Source organism: Ambystoma mexicanum, chromosome 5p (genome assembly GCF_040938575.1).
Source record: "Ambystoma mexicanum isolate Mex_15411 chromosome 5p, UKY_AmexF1_1, whole genome shotgun sequence".
Classification (NCBI taxonomy): domain Eukaryota; kingdom Metazoa; phylum Chordata; class Amphibia; order Caudata; family Ambystomatidae; genus Ambystoma; species Ambystoma mexicanum.
The window spans coordinates 886,522,779-886,536,897 of NC_090930.1; the positions used below are offsets into that span (position 1 = coordinate 886,522,779).

General features: G+C 44.5%; 1 protein-coding gene across 4 annotated transcripts in view; it reads right to left on the reverse strand.

The window, feature by feature from the left end:
* UPP1 (uridine phosphorylase 1) overlaps window positions 1-14,119 on the reverse strand; it is a 233,571-nt gene that overhangs the window by 180,885 nt on the left and 38,567 nt on the right. For 3 of the 4 annotated variants that reach the window (XM_069613322.1, XM_069613323.1, XM_069613321.1), the window contains exon 2: window positions 722-783. In XM_069613322.1, the coding sequence (XP_069469423.1) occupies window positions 722-774 (53 nt within the window). In that variant the 5' untranslated portion in view covers window positions 775-783. Of the gene's footprint in view, window positions 1-721; window positions 784-14,119 lie in introns of those variants that run through there. The other variant, XM_069613324.1, reaches the window with a different exon arrangement.

The following is a 14,119-nucleotide window of genomic DNA, read 5'->3' on the forward strand; positions in this document are numbered from 1 at the left end:
CAGACACTATAAAATGTTTCCTTTTGGTTCATTTAGATGGTGCTTTTCCACCACTGTGAGTAAAATGTACTAATGTGTAGAGATTTCCAAGATTTTGTTTGACCATCGTCAACTATGACCCATCATTGGCGACCATCTCCACGCAGGCCACTTCACTGGTCTCTCTGCTTGGGACCTGAGAGGAGGATTGAATTATCAAAAACAGTTCCTTTTAAAAAAAGCCAAAACCTTTGGCTTTGCCTTTGCTTGTTTTCAAAAAGGGGTTCTCTCATATTCAAAGATTCCCCCGCTGTAGCCTTCCTTTACCACGTGCCCTTTCCTAATATGCTCAAGGCACCTGCCCTCTTTTATTGATGTGCTTTTGCACTTATCTTTGTATTTTTTTAATTTCTGTAGCATTTGTGCTTCTGGTTTCCTCCTGTTTCTTAAGCTGACCTGTGCTATGTTTTGGGGGATCAAACATTGGAAAGCAGGACACTCAATGCTTTTACAGACAAAGGTGTTGGTTTTGGATGTATGGCATTGATTTTCTCCATTTCTGATCCCTGTTGCATACTGATAGAGGTGTGCAACAACACGAACAAGTCATTGATATGGAATGGGGTTTAGTCAAAAGTAATAGGGTGCACATTTTAAACATGCATTCGTTAGATTGATCTGATTTCATGTTTTTTTCTAAAGAAGAATCTAGTTTAACTGCACAGTTGATGTTCACACTTACTTGGAAGCATTTACTTGTGTAGTTTTCTTCTCTGTCGTGGTAACAGCTGCCATTTTTTAAACCTTAAAAGACAAACAACATTTTTAAAAATCAATATTGCTGAAAACATTTAATTTCCTGGTATTATTAATCTGTGATTTTACATTTCTTTTACGACATTTCCCCTGTACAAATCTCTGCGCCAATATGTCTAGGGCTTTAAACGGCCACTTGTCTTATGCAAAAATAAGTAGTTACATTTTACGTGAGGTAGTCTGGCCTGGTGATAGCAGCTGGGCCAATAAAGCTGGCCAAGCCCATTGTAATTAACGGCATTATGAATTGAGAAGAAACCAGCAGCACGCACCTAATGAGTATTTTCCCACTCCCACGCAGGCTTCAGTTCTCTTGTAAAGAGCATTCATTGATTGTTCCGCTTCCCCAGCTTCCGATTGATCGCACATTGGCCGATTGGTTGGCAGATCAATACGCATTACCGTGAAAAAGAGCCTGTGCTTAATACATGCATGACCTTTGGCGGGCGGTTGCCTACACTCAGCTCCCGTGGGCTCTGTTGGCAGGCAATAAACAGACACACAAACGCATTCAACCCCCCGCTTCCCCGCCCAATATCAACAAAGATGTCCATCACTGTCACAAAATGGAGGTCCTCGAAATTGCCTACTCGTGCTCTAGCATTCGGGGTGCAGAAATAACAGGGGCCGGTTAAATTGTGAAACCAGAATCTCCCACAAGTGTATAATCAATTCTCACCTACTAGGAGGAAAAGAGCACATGCATTTCTTATTATTCATTACAATGCGTGCTGCTGGAAGGGAGCGAATGGGTAATCTGACTTGGGCATCAGTCCCGTGTTTCCCATTCTGGCATATGCATGGCTGCTGCGAATGATTCTCCACATGAATTATGCAGATGCAGAGTGCAAAGGAAGAGCTTAACCTCCACATCAGCCCCGCGCTTCCATTGGCCCAGTCTCTGGTAGAGGCTGGTTCGATATTGGATATCCTCCACTACCAGCCCGGGAACTGCCCGGTACTCACCGCGCCGCTGTATTATCAATGTGCGCGTTACGGCCTCCCCCACTGCGCCTTACCTCGTTATTTCTGCACGTGCATGTTTGGTGTAACTGCTGCAGGCAGCCCCGTGCCTCACTGGGTGAGAGGCTTCTTCCTGATTTGCGCGATACGCTCCATGGCCTTACCGCTCCCCTCTCAGGCCCAGCCCAGCAGTGGACTGGCCTTGAGGAACTCTGGAAATTTCCCAGGAGGCCGCTGCACCCTGGGCCTCTTTTGTGTGGTAACCGATTTTATTTCGAAATGTGCTCATAGGAAAACGGTTGTGCTTGCTGGAAATGTGTAATATGTGTCCACTTTGAAAATTATTTCCAGGACCTCTTTTGGTTCCCAGTCCGCCTCTGCTTAGGCCTGTTTATGTTGCACCCAGCTGGTGGTGATTGATACCATATCAGCCCAGCCAAAACTCAATCCTGGACATTCGCTCTACACGGCCATCTGATGACTACTTTGGACATGATCTTCAATCCTATGCGATTTGTTAATCTGTTACTGCACTGTTTACTACATGATCTCTAATCTATATAATTTGCTAATCCAGTACTGCACTGCCACTACTTAATCTCCCTCTTCACTGAGAGAAAGCCTGCCTAGTCTATATACAGGTTCTAACTCTGCCCCTAATTGTCCTTATGCTTGTTCACACGCCTTAAATAGCCCCTCGCACCATAAGGTGAGGCTTTATCCAGCTTGTTTTTTTTTTATTATTAAGTTTATTGAATTTTATAGAAAACATACAAGGAACAAACTTATCAGCATTGTAATCGTAGAACTCATTGCATAGAATCCACACCCCATATCCATCCCCAACCTTCACAGAATCTAAAAAGCAAAACAGGCCAATTTATTATATCACATGTCATCCAAAAACCCACCCCACATATCATCAAACAATTTCAACTTTTTGTTCCTGCGAAGGATAACCTTCTCAATTCTGGCCAGTTGCCTCAAGTCCTCCACCCATTCTGAACAGGTCGGTCTCTCATCTGCTTTTTCCAGCTTGTGTACTTATACCTACTTACCATGCCTGTTTACACGCCTGAATTAGCCCCTGGAACCATGAGTTGCGGCAGGCGCGCAACGCCATTGAGCTAATCGGGCTTCAGCCCTCCAACCCCAGAAATGTGAGCTGAGGGGAGGAGCTGAAGCCCGATTAGCTCAATGGTGTTGCGCGAAATAGTTTTTTGTTAGCCAGAGAGCGGAAAAGAAGCCTTTTCTGAAACCGGCAGCTTTAAATTGTTCCTGTGTTAGTGCAGATAAATGCATAGCTCTCAACCATTTGTATTGCAAAGGCGGGTGACATCACCTGATTTTGTTTTTGGCGGGTGAGACGCCCATTGGAATGAATGGGCGTGCAGGAGACTTGACGGGTGAGTCAGCCCTTTACAAGGCGGGTAACACCCACCAAAAGCGTGTGAGTTGAGAGCTATGTAAATGTCTCTGAACAAAGGCAGCAAAACTTTAAAGCTGCTAGTTTCAAGAAAGGCTTCACCTCTCTGGCTAACAAAAATCAAATACATACATCAGCGCCCTGCCCACGGTTGCGAGCAAAGTTCTTTCACAACTGAGGGCAAGGGGCTGATGCGCACACTTGCTTTCTGTTAGGCACAGAGGTGAGGTAAGCCTTTTCTGAAAGTAGCAGTGTTAAAGTGTGTTGTTGTATCTCATAATGTATGCATGTGTGCAAGGAGTGTGTATGTAATGTACTTGTGAATGAGTGTGTGCGTGTGTGAATAAGTATGATGTATGGGGGATGGGTTCACGTGTAAATTAGTGAGTGTATCGTGAATGGGATGTTTAAGTGAATAAATGTGCAATTGCGTGGCCACCTATATGTAATGCTGGGCTGCTACCATTTGATACTTGGGCCCCATGCCAGAGAACCCTTTGGGTTGAACAGAGGGGGCAGAGCCTCCAGGTTTACCATGCCCAGTTTAGAAAGTGGCCCCTCCCATCACTGTTTAGCCCCCCCCCCCAAAATGTAGGTTTCGTTGCACCCCTGAGGTGACACTTTGCCAGTTTGTGTACTCACACCCATTTTGTCTGTTTGTTTGCACGCCTGAAGTAGCCCCCCGCACTATGAGGTGAGGCTTTGCCAGTTGGTGTATTCACATCTATTTTGTCTAATATGCTTGTTTGCATGCCTGAAGTAGCCTTCAAAGCAACAGATGTCCACAATCTTGTGGATCTCTCCCGTCCCCTGCACACCCAATCTTAATTGTATAGACAACCAATTGTTAATGATTTATATTAGTAAGTTTTAAAATTTTGAGTTCAATAATAATGTCGTTCGTTCACCGATTGTAAAAAAGGGATTTTTTAGTCAACAATATGATCAACTGTATATTCTTAATACATAACCATTCATTTTGTGATCAACGTTCAATATAAAATTTAATTTCTCTCAATTTTCCACAGTAGAATAGACAATTACAAATCTCAGCTGACATATGATGTTGCATTCGATATTACATGAAAAAATAACTCTACAAAACAATTTCTTGGCAGAGAAATTTCTTATGGAATGTCCAATCTGTGATTTGTATCTCTAAGCGTTTTGGAGTATGTTGGCCCCGTCTTCAGGAGTTGGCTGCTCTCTTCATAACTTCAGATATCCAATCTGTGTGCCTTACTATTTAGTGCAACTTTCTCTTTAGTGCGCTAAAAATGCTTCCTGCTCAGTGTTCCCGTAGGATTAACCGTTCTCAATGTCGGTTTTCTCTATTTGTAGATCATCCCTCTTGGTTGCGGGTATGGTGTAGCCTTCCTGATGATTTGTATCACTGGTGGATTTTAGAACTGTGTCCTTCCGCACCTTATCTTACAGTATCCTGTGGTGCCTGCTTCCCCAGACAGTATTAGTAATTGGTATCCTTTCCTGGTTGTCCAGGTTATGTGGCTTCTGTGATGGTCTAAGGCCAAGTTGGTTGGCGATAAGGTGCTTCTGCACCGGTCCCTTTTCCTATTTCCTTTGCGCTGTCTTCTTTCCGAAATTCAAGATCTGCGGGTGAATTTCTGAAAGAAGACAGCCCGAAGGAAATTGGAAACAGGAACGGTTGAAAACTGTGGGACCGGGTGCAGAAGCACCTTATCGCCAACCAACTTGGCCTTAGACCACTAGGACAAGTAGTGGTTAGACTATGCCTGAAGTAGCCCCCGCACCGTGAGATGAGACTCTTCATAGTGTCCATGTACCACTACCATCATTTTAATCTATATGCCACGTTTGTTTCTAATTATTCTATTCTTCCCCAATTTCAGTGTGGTTTTCGTCCTTTTCATTCCACAGAAACTGCTCTTCTTTCTGTGTTGAATTCTCTTCTTTCGGCACGAAATTCCAAGCACTCATCTTTTCTTATTCTTGTAGATTTATCAGATGCTTTCGACACTGATCACTAGTTACTTCTGGCTCCACTTGTCTTTTGGTCTAACAGGCCCTGTCTTAGCCTGGTTTCACTCTTATCTTTCTAACAGAATGTTTTCTGTCTCTTGGGCGGGCAAGTCCTCTGACTCGTTTTCACTTGCCCACGGGGTGCCTAAAGGTTTGGTTTTGGGCCCATTTCTATTCTCTTTTTAAACATCTTATCTCTTGGTCATTATTTCTTCCTTTTGGCTATCTCACCACTTTTATGCTGACGGCACCCAACAGTTTCTTTACTTTTCTTCTTTTACGCTGAAATTCATCACACTCTCTTTGATTTCTTAGTTGCTATTAAATCTTTGATGTCTTCCCACTACCTTACCCTCAATGCTGGGAAGACTGAAGTACTGTTTTTTCCTGCTAATACTCTTCCTTGTCATCTTCCACCTTCTTTTATATCCTTTCCCCCATCTAAACTCTCAATCTCTCTTATGGCTCGTAATCTTGCTCTCTACTTTGATACTAATCTCTCTTTATCTTATCACATTGCATTGACCTCTCAGTCCTGCCGCTTTCACCTCCATAACATTTGTAAGGCTTGTCCATTTCTAACTTTTTAAGCATCTAAACTCTTAATTTCTTCTTTTATCTTTCTCAACTTTTTTACTGTTCGACTGCCCTATTTGCCCTCCCTAACTCTCGTCTTGCACCTCTTAAATCAGTATTCAATTCCTCCATCCGTCTTCTGTGTCCTCTCTCATTTCGGGACTATCTCTTCTCTCGCAACACTTGGTTGGCTACCCTTTCATTCTCAAATGAAATGTAATTTTATCTGTCTTGTTTTCAAATCTCTTCATGGTCTTGCTCCCAGCTATCATACTGCACTAATATTTTTCTATATGCCTTCTCGTTCTCTTCGCTCCTCTTCTCAATTCTTACTCTTAGCTCCCCGTCCCCCCTGCGCTCAGTCTCATTTTCGTTCCTTTGAACTCCTTGCCCCTCTCCACTGGAATGCTCTTCCACTTTCTCTCTGCTCTATTTCTATCTATTCCCTTTTCTGTGGTTCTTCGAAATCTCATTTACTCCAACATTTTTAAATGATTGTTTTCTGGTTTTAATTGTTTATTCATTTTTATTGTACTGCTCTTTCATCCTATGTACAAGCGCTTAGATTTAAGGTGCTTACTAAAATACAAATATAAAAATATGCATCCTCTTGCACTTTATGAACTTTACTATGCATTTCCTGTAACTAGCGCCCAGATGCCTGAGGGTTAGGTGTGCTGAAATAAATGCATAAATAAATAAACCTGCTACTTCACCTTTTCATCAAATCTCATCTGTTTGCAGGTACATTGTGTTTCATAGCCACTGAAAGTGCAATATGTATGCAAAACTAAAACAAGCATTGGCAATGCCAATAGTTTTGGTTCTTACTGCTGTTTTTATTTTGCATTTATAGGCACCAGGGTGCAAGGAGGAGAGTGCAAAATTTCCAAGGAGAATGTGATAAGGGGTGCAGGTGCCAAATAGAATTACAAGGGAGGAAACCATTGATAGGGGGTGCCATCGATAATCAGTATGAGAAAATATGAGAGAGAAAGGGCGCAACTGGGAGGATAACAAAGCGAGTGTGAGAGGAAGGATGAGCGGGGATAGGGAAAGAGGGTAAGGCGGGTGGTGCGTTAAGGGTGTATGTAGGGTGGGTGGGGTTAGAGAGAAGGGGGTAGCATGCATGGTGAGGGTAGAGGGAAAGGGGTAGCGTTGAGTAGAGAAAGAGGGGGTAGGGTGGCTGGGGTTGCGATTGAATGGGATCACTTAAGGAGGACTTGTGTGTAGTTAAATCAGAGTGAGATTGAGATTGAATATTTTGCCTAGTATCATACACTTTGGTTAAATAATGAAGCACTAACCTAACACTCCTTGCTTCTAGAGGACTTTGGGCTCTGCGTCCCTCCTTGCAGTGCCCTTTGCATCATGTAAAGCAAGAGGCCTCAGCCTTGTATGTGGCCTCACATTGTGGGGGCCATCAGTGTGAGGGAGGTGACCTGTTGTTGAGATGCTACAGATTACAGTGGCAGGCTTCTCAGATTAGAAACTGTGGATTCTGCTGTGTGCCAATGCCAGCTCCGGTCTATTCACTGCTGCTCACTCCCACTCGCACAGACATCTTGTGGAACCACCACACACAAGCCTCGCCCTTCCCCCAAACCGTCAAAGGATCAAAAGAGCTGTGTTGCAGGTCTACAAGAGCTTGCGCTCGCTTTAGGGACTCATAGGATATTTGCATGCAAGATTTTCCAAGAAACTGCTTGATGCATGCATCGAAACCCAAGAGGACCACAGCACACGCCTATAGAAAGTTTGTGGTACTGGAGCATGCACAGGATAATGTGCGAAAGTTCCCCCGTCCTTAAGAAATGTTCCCCCCTTAGAAAATGTACGCATACTTTCATGTTTGTGTAGTTGTCCCACGCCTGTGTGCTTCATTTGTATTTGTATTTTATTGAATTTATACAGCCCTTTAATCCAAAGTGCATTACATGAGAACAAGCAAAAATACAAGAAGCATAAGATGGCAATTGAATCACAACTTGAAAACAGTATAAGGAACCATTTACAATAATGCTGAGGTGAGGAGGGAGTAGAATAATGCTGAGGTGAGGAGGGAGTAGGGAGGGGCAGATGTGTACGAGGGAATGGTAGGTATTAGTGGAGGTAAGAGCGGAAGTAAGAGGGAAGGCAAGAAGGTGTGAGGAAGAAGAGAGGAAAGAGTAAGGCTAGATGAGAGCAGGGGATGGGGAAGAAGGAGGTAGAGAGGATGGAGAGGGAACGGAAGAGCAGGAGTAAGAGGTGAGGAATGAGGGGGAGGGAGAAGAAGAAGAGAAAGTGAAGGGTGTTAGGGAGGGGAGTGAAAAAGATAAGATTTTAGAGAAGAGCAAAAGAAAGGGTAGGAGGGAGAAGAGCGGATGTGGAGGGGGAGGTGGTTCCAGTGGAAGGGAGCGAGGATGCTGAGAGAAGTGAGAGATAGTGTGTGTGCTTTAGTCTTCTTCACTCAGATGCCAGACTCTCCAAACAGCAACCCCAGTGCAGCAGTCTAGTCACAGCTGCTTGTCTCCAGCCTGCAGGCACTCAAACAGCAACAGTCACTCTGCAGCAAATCAATATAAGCATTCATACACTGCACAGTGTGATCTGCCAGCGGGCACCCGACTGTTACCTGGGGACATTCTGACTGCCCACCCTTCTGCGTGACTCCCATTGGCCATTTGCAGTATCTCCGAAAGTGGTGGTTGGGTCCAGGGGTGGCTAAATGGCTCCAAGCCATCATCGGACTCAGTATGGAGGGGCGCTTTTTATTGCTAGGAAAAAACAGTGTGGTGTTCCCTAAAAAAGCATACACGTGAATGGTGGCTACTATCTGATGAGGTTACCACTTTTTCCTCCATTACAACACATTATTTTGCATGGGCGTTCAGTTTCTTACATTTTAACACTGCTTCCTGCTGATTATGTGACCTAGAAAACACGATGCTCTCCGCGAACAATGAAACCACACGTGTTCAGAGTTGAACAGGTATGTCTGTGAGGGCTCACTGTGGTCCCACAGTCTGTAACGCGCCGCACTGAGTTGCTATTTATTTTTATTTTTGAGTATGCCATTTGTACGTTTAAGAGAAATAAGGGGGTAAAAGCTGAAATGCGTGCCATCAGCTCAGCCACAACTCAGAACTCTCTGGAAGCCGACCGTCCTAGTCCTGACGCATACAAGACCCACTGAAAACATGGGTCCATGGCAGTGTGAAGAACGTTTCAAAGGGGACACTTGGGGAGCAAGCGTGGGTTCTCTGCTACATTCTAACAACAAAGGCACTTGCCTGCCTCATAAATCAGAGGCCTGCCTGGCTGTCTCTATCTCCGTATGCCAACAGATCACTCTGCTTGGATTTTAAACATAGTTCGACAGGAGTTCATCTGACAAAAAACATTGGTGCATACAAATGAAAATCTAATGTGCATCTAGTTAAGTGCAATCATTTTGCTCTTGCTTCGGTAGCATGCACAGCTCCCTGGCAACAGCAGCAGGCCTGAAGACGCGAGCGAAAGGGTCAAGGCCCAGCTGGTTCTTTGGCCATTTCATAGCCAAGCATCGGCAAGTTGCCATGCCAATGCCATACACTGCTCCCGAACTCCACTTTCACCTTATTTTTTTTTTACATTTACAGTGCCAATGGTTTAGCGATTAGATGGCTTATGCTACCAAAGCGCCAAAACCAAACAGGTGGTTAGAGAGCTGCATACAGGGCGGATGAAACCCGACAAAAGTGTTTAGAGGTATGTGTGGATATGCAGGCATGCATGCTCTGTTGCGCAACTGCGTTCTGATGGTGGGGGTTTACTCATGAGGAACATCATAGGGGGAACACTACGATGATCAATGCCAGGAGAAATATACTATTGTCCAGTCTTAGCGTGTTTGTAAATGTCACAACCGCTGCACTGACAGCCGGTACATGCCATTTCTTTTTGTGAGCGAGAAGGGGTGGTGAACTCCAATTTGCAATAGTTGCTGGAAGACTTTGGGAAGTGCTCTGCAGACCACTGGAGGCTCACCTAATATTACCTAACAATGATTGCAGCATGTCTGTTGTGTGGAAGTGGTCTTGCAAGGGAAACATCACCGCTATCATGCAGTTGCAGCTCCTTCCTAAGATATTGTCCTGTTTTTAGTTTTGGCTATTTAGTTAAAGCGCCACCTGTAAGCCAATACTATTGTATTAGAGAACAGCTATGGAGAAATGGCATATGAGGAGGGAGGGACACACAGCCTATACGTGTTGTTTGGTTATTTACCCACCCATTCACTGCTCGTGGCCATGATAGTCCCTATGCCATTCCCACTCACTTCCTGCCTCCTCCCCGCCCAAAACACATCTTGCTGAGCTAACTTTATCAATTTTGACCATCAAACTTCGTGCTCAAAGGGTCCGCTGGTGTTTTTTCAAAGCAGTCTTCTGTGAGTTGATGACTTAATTTGAGCAGTAAAAGTGCAAGCGGCGGAATAAAAATGTCATAATCAGGTCTGCCTTTGGCCACTCGAGGTATGGGCCCTATGTGTGTCCTGCGTGTAAATCCTGTTAAAAAGAAGCATTGGCAAAGCCAATCGTTTTAGCTTGTGTATAAGTATTAGACATTGGCCAGGCACTGCTATTATATGGCCAGGTACTCAAACTATTTTGCAACTGTTACCATTTATGGCCAGTTAATCCCACTATGGCAGTGCCTGGCAAATGCATTTCCCATGCCTACACAATACTGTTGGCAATGCTAATGCTTGTTTGTGTTTGGTTCAACTTAGTGGGCGGCAGTGTCTCCAGAATGTTGTTTTGAATTACCAGCATCCTCACGCACAGTTGCACAGATGGCTGCCTGGCCCAGAGTGTCAGCTATTGCCCCCTCTACCTGCTTTTACTGGCTGCCTTTGAAGGCAAACCTGGCCTGGTTCGCCATGCCGGGCCATCAGAATCCTCCACTAAGGAGACTACACTGGCATCTTACCCACATAAACTCCTCCTCCCTTGACTTTTCTACTGTTGGAGACGAAGCAGTGACTTGGCCTTTCAAAATAGGCCGGCTGAGGTGTTCTGGCGTCCAAAACTCAGACTGGACTCTGACCGCGATGAGTCCACATGGTGCTCCTAAATGGATTATCTATTTTATGCTTGCCTTTATCTGTACTTATGTTTTATTTCTCTTTTGTAATCATTCCGATATCGCCATAAACCTTTCAGCATCAAGGTGCGAGCTTCTTAGGAGTCGTACGATTGCTCTGTAAAACAATTTGCATTGAGAAATTGCTGACTATGACATCATCACATTATTTCCTTGCAAAATCATTGCCCGGGTGAATTTCAGAGCATAAGGTGTTGAAATATGAAGATTGAGGAAGTTACATGTACAGTGCAAAAAAGTACATTACTCCAATGGGTGCGTTCCCTCCCTCCCACTTCTTAGTAGTCTAAGCAAATCTACGTGGAAGAAGGCGAGACTGCATCGTAAGTTACCGACGCCTGTAGGTTTCATAACAAAATGATTAATTTATGCCTTTGGCAGGAATAAAATGCGTTGTTATGAAACTTTTTCAATGATCTTTCCTTTTACTGGTGGAGCGATTGCAGTCGTGAAGTATCTTTAACATTCTGGGGCCCATGTTCAATTGAGTCGAAATGTGAATACAAAGTATAAAAGCCTTGAGTAAGGCTTTAAGGTCTTTCATTCCCGTGGCTTATTCTCAATCATTTGTATGGAGGAGGGGCAAAACGCAACTTGCGTTTCTGCCGCTCTCTTCTTCTCTTCCATACAAATGCTCCAGCATCTGCCCCGGCATGGATTTTCATACCGGCGCAAATGCTGGAGAGCCCTATAGGGTACGCCTGCTTTATGCACCAGCAGAAAGCAGGCGGACCCCATAGGGATTTGTTGTACACGCTCCCTGCCATGCTCCCGCGTGTGTACAATTCAAATGAAACCCTCCCCAACATGCTTGCATGTCAGCAAGGGTTTAATTTCAGTTGGGAACACTGCTCACAATGAAAAGTAAATGCTTTACTCATTTTGCAGTGCAGAGTGCAAATGTGAAGGGCAAAAGGCGGCATACAAGCTTGAAGTGTGGCAGTGAGTGTGGTGGCTGTCCTGGTTGCATGTTGCCAGTTCTGAGGTTGGCAGAACATCATTGCAGGTAGGCAGAAGGGCCTAGCCCGGCCTCCAAGAGCACTGTGCATCACACATTACTTGGTCTCCAGAGGTAAGTACTGAACTATCTACTCAGTGCTCGTCTGTCCTTGCACTGCAACCTGACAGTGGAAGTGGAAACCTCTGCTTCAGGTCCTCAAGATTGTTACCCTTCTCTGGAAAGTTGACCCAGGAATCATGACAAACATGCGCAGGTGTGCTCAGTGTACTGTAATACTAAGAAAATGCCACAGTCTACCTTTCAGGGCAAGAATTACTGTTCAGGATTTCAAAATTCCACTGAAAATTCAGCAATAAAACATGTCAATTAAAACTGTTAACGATCCACCGCTAACTAATCCAGTACAAGCGAGTAGTCTGCATATTCAAAAGCAAATTACTTGGATTGGCGGCAGCTCACAAGACGGAAGTGGGAAAGGGGGCGAGAAAGCCAATCAGGACCGTGCTTGGGCAGCACAGGCAGAAAGCACCACTGCCATGATTAATTCTGGGTAAAGCAGCAGGGCCGCTAAAGCCGATCATTGTTTTGTGCAGAAATGACACAGGACATTGAAGCGGCGCGCTATAAATTGAGAACCTGCTCAGAATGAGGCTATGCCCCATACAGGGATACATTGTGACGTTCATAAATATTGAAATGATGAGGCGTTGAAATCATAAGCGAAATCAGGTTCCCAAATCTGGTTTTGGAAAAGAATTCTACAAAGGCAATGAATTTTCGGTGAAATGTGGATAATGGGCAGCACTGCGTTTGTGATTTAAATGCAAGCAGATGCTATGGAGAAACGCAAGTCAACAACTGACCTCACTGGAAGGCTATCAAATGAAGGATAACTACTAAGCCAACCGGAAAAACATGCTCCTTATGTGGCTACCATTTCCCACATAAGGGGGTCGGTCCAGCGATGGGACAAAACTGCAGCACCTGCGGGCGGGAAAATCATTCCCGAGCAGTACGTAGAATCTCACTGGCTGCCCGAGCTGCAGCAACTAGCAGGATCCCAACAAGAGAGGCAAGACGGTCACCCAGAAAAATGGGCTGCCCACAACCCCAGGGGTGTTGCTAGGTCTGGAAAAGACCAGGGGCTATGCTGATGTCGGAAGTGTCGGGACTGGGGGCTAGCTAGTCTTTTGGATGTAGCTCCTGAGATTCTATCCGGGGCTACAACCAAAAGACCAGGGGCTATAGCCCCCTTAGCCCCCCCCTAGCAACGCCTCTGCACAACCCTCTCCAGAATGCACCCACGCTCGCCTAATTCCCAAGCCTCCCAGAAATGCAGAGTACCTTGCCTTGACTGCAAAACCACACGTTATGGTGAATCGGACGGGATTGGCAGATTACTGCACAGCCTATTTGGTCGCTGGAGAATTCGTCGTAGATTTTTTGACTAATTTTGTCACATATATAAGTGGAAGGTGGGTTTAGGGAAATAATTATTGTATGTGGATAAAGGGGGGGCCTACGGGTGTCTCCCCCGCATATATATACAGCAAAATAAACCTGTCAAATGTTTTTTTACCAATTCTCCTATGACCAAATAGATTCAATATAATCACCCTAAACCAATCTGACTCCTCCTCTAGTGATTGAATATTGAAAGCCTATTTGTTCACACAAGGAAATCCAATGGCCAGAGAAGGTAGACGAATACTATTGTTACAAATACATGGACAGCACATTGAATTTCTAATAGACATGAGTGCCACCATCAGCGACATCAGCGGGTACAACAGAAGACCACACTCTGAGCAGTCCCAGAAGATATTTATCCATACAAGCCTCAATCCATGTTGACGTGCCTGGGAATGTTCTCAGTCATGTGTAAATACAAAGATCGTACACACAAAGTTGACTTTTATGTAATTCACATGAATAGTAAATGTGGATATATCCTCCGTCTCAAGCCAGAAATACAAATAGGACTAATCTGCATGCCATATCACCTCATGAAAGGCTGAATGAGAAACCAAGAAGACGTAATTAAAAGTGTATTTCCAAGTATCTATCAAGGTTTTACAAGACTCAAAAACCATAAAACAAAACTGCACATGGAGGAATCAGTCAAGTAGTGGCACAACAGTATAGAAATTCCTTTCAACATTCAGCAAAAGATTGAGGGACAGTTGTGTAACCTTGCTCGATCAAGATATTATAGAACCAGCAAAAGGACCCACTCTTTGGGTTTCTCCTGCATCTCTCTCAAAGAAAGG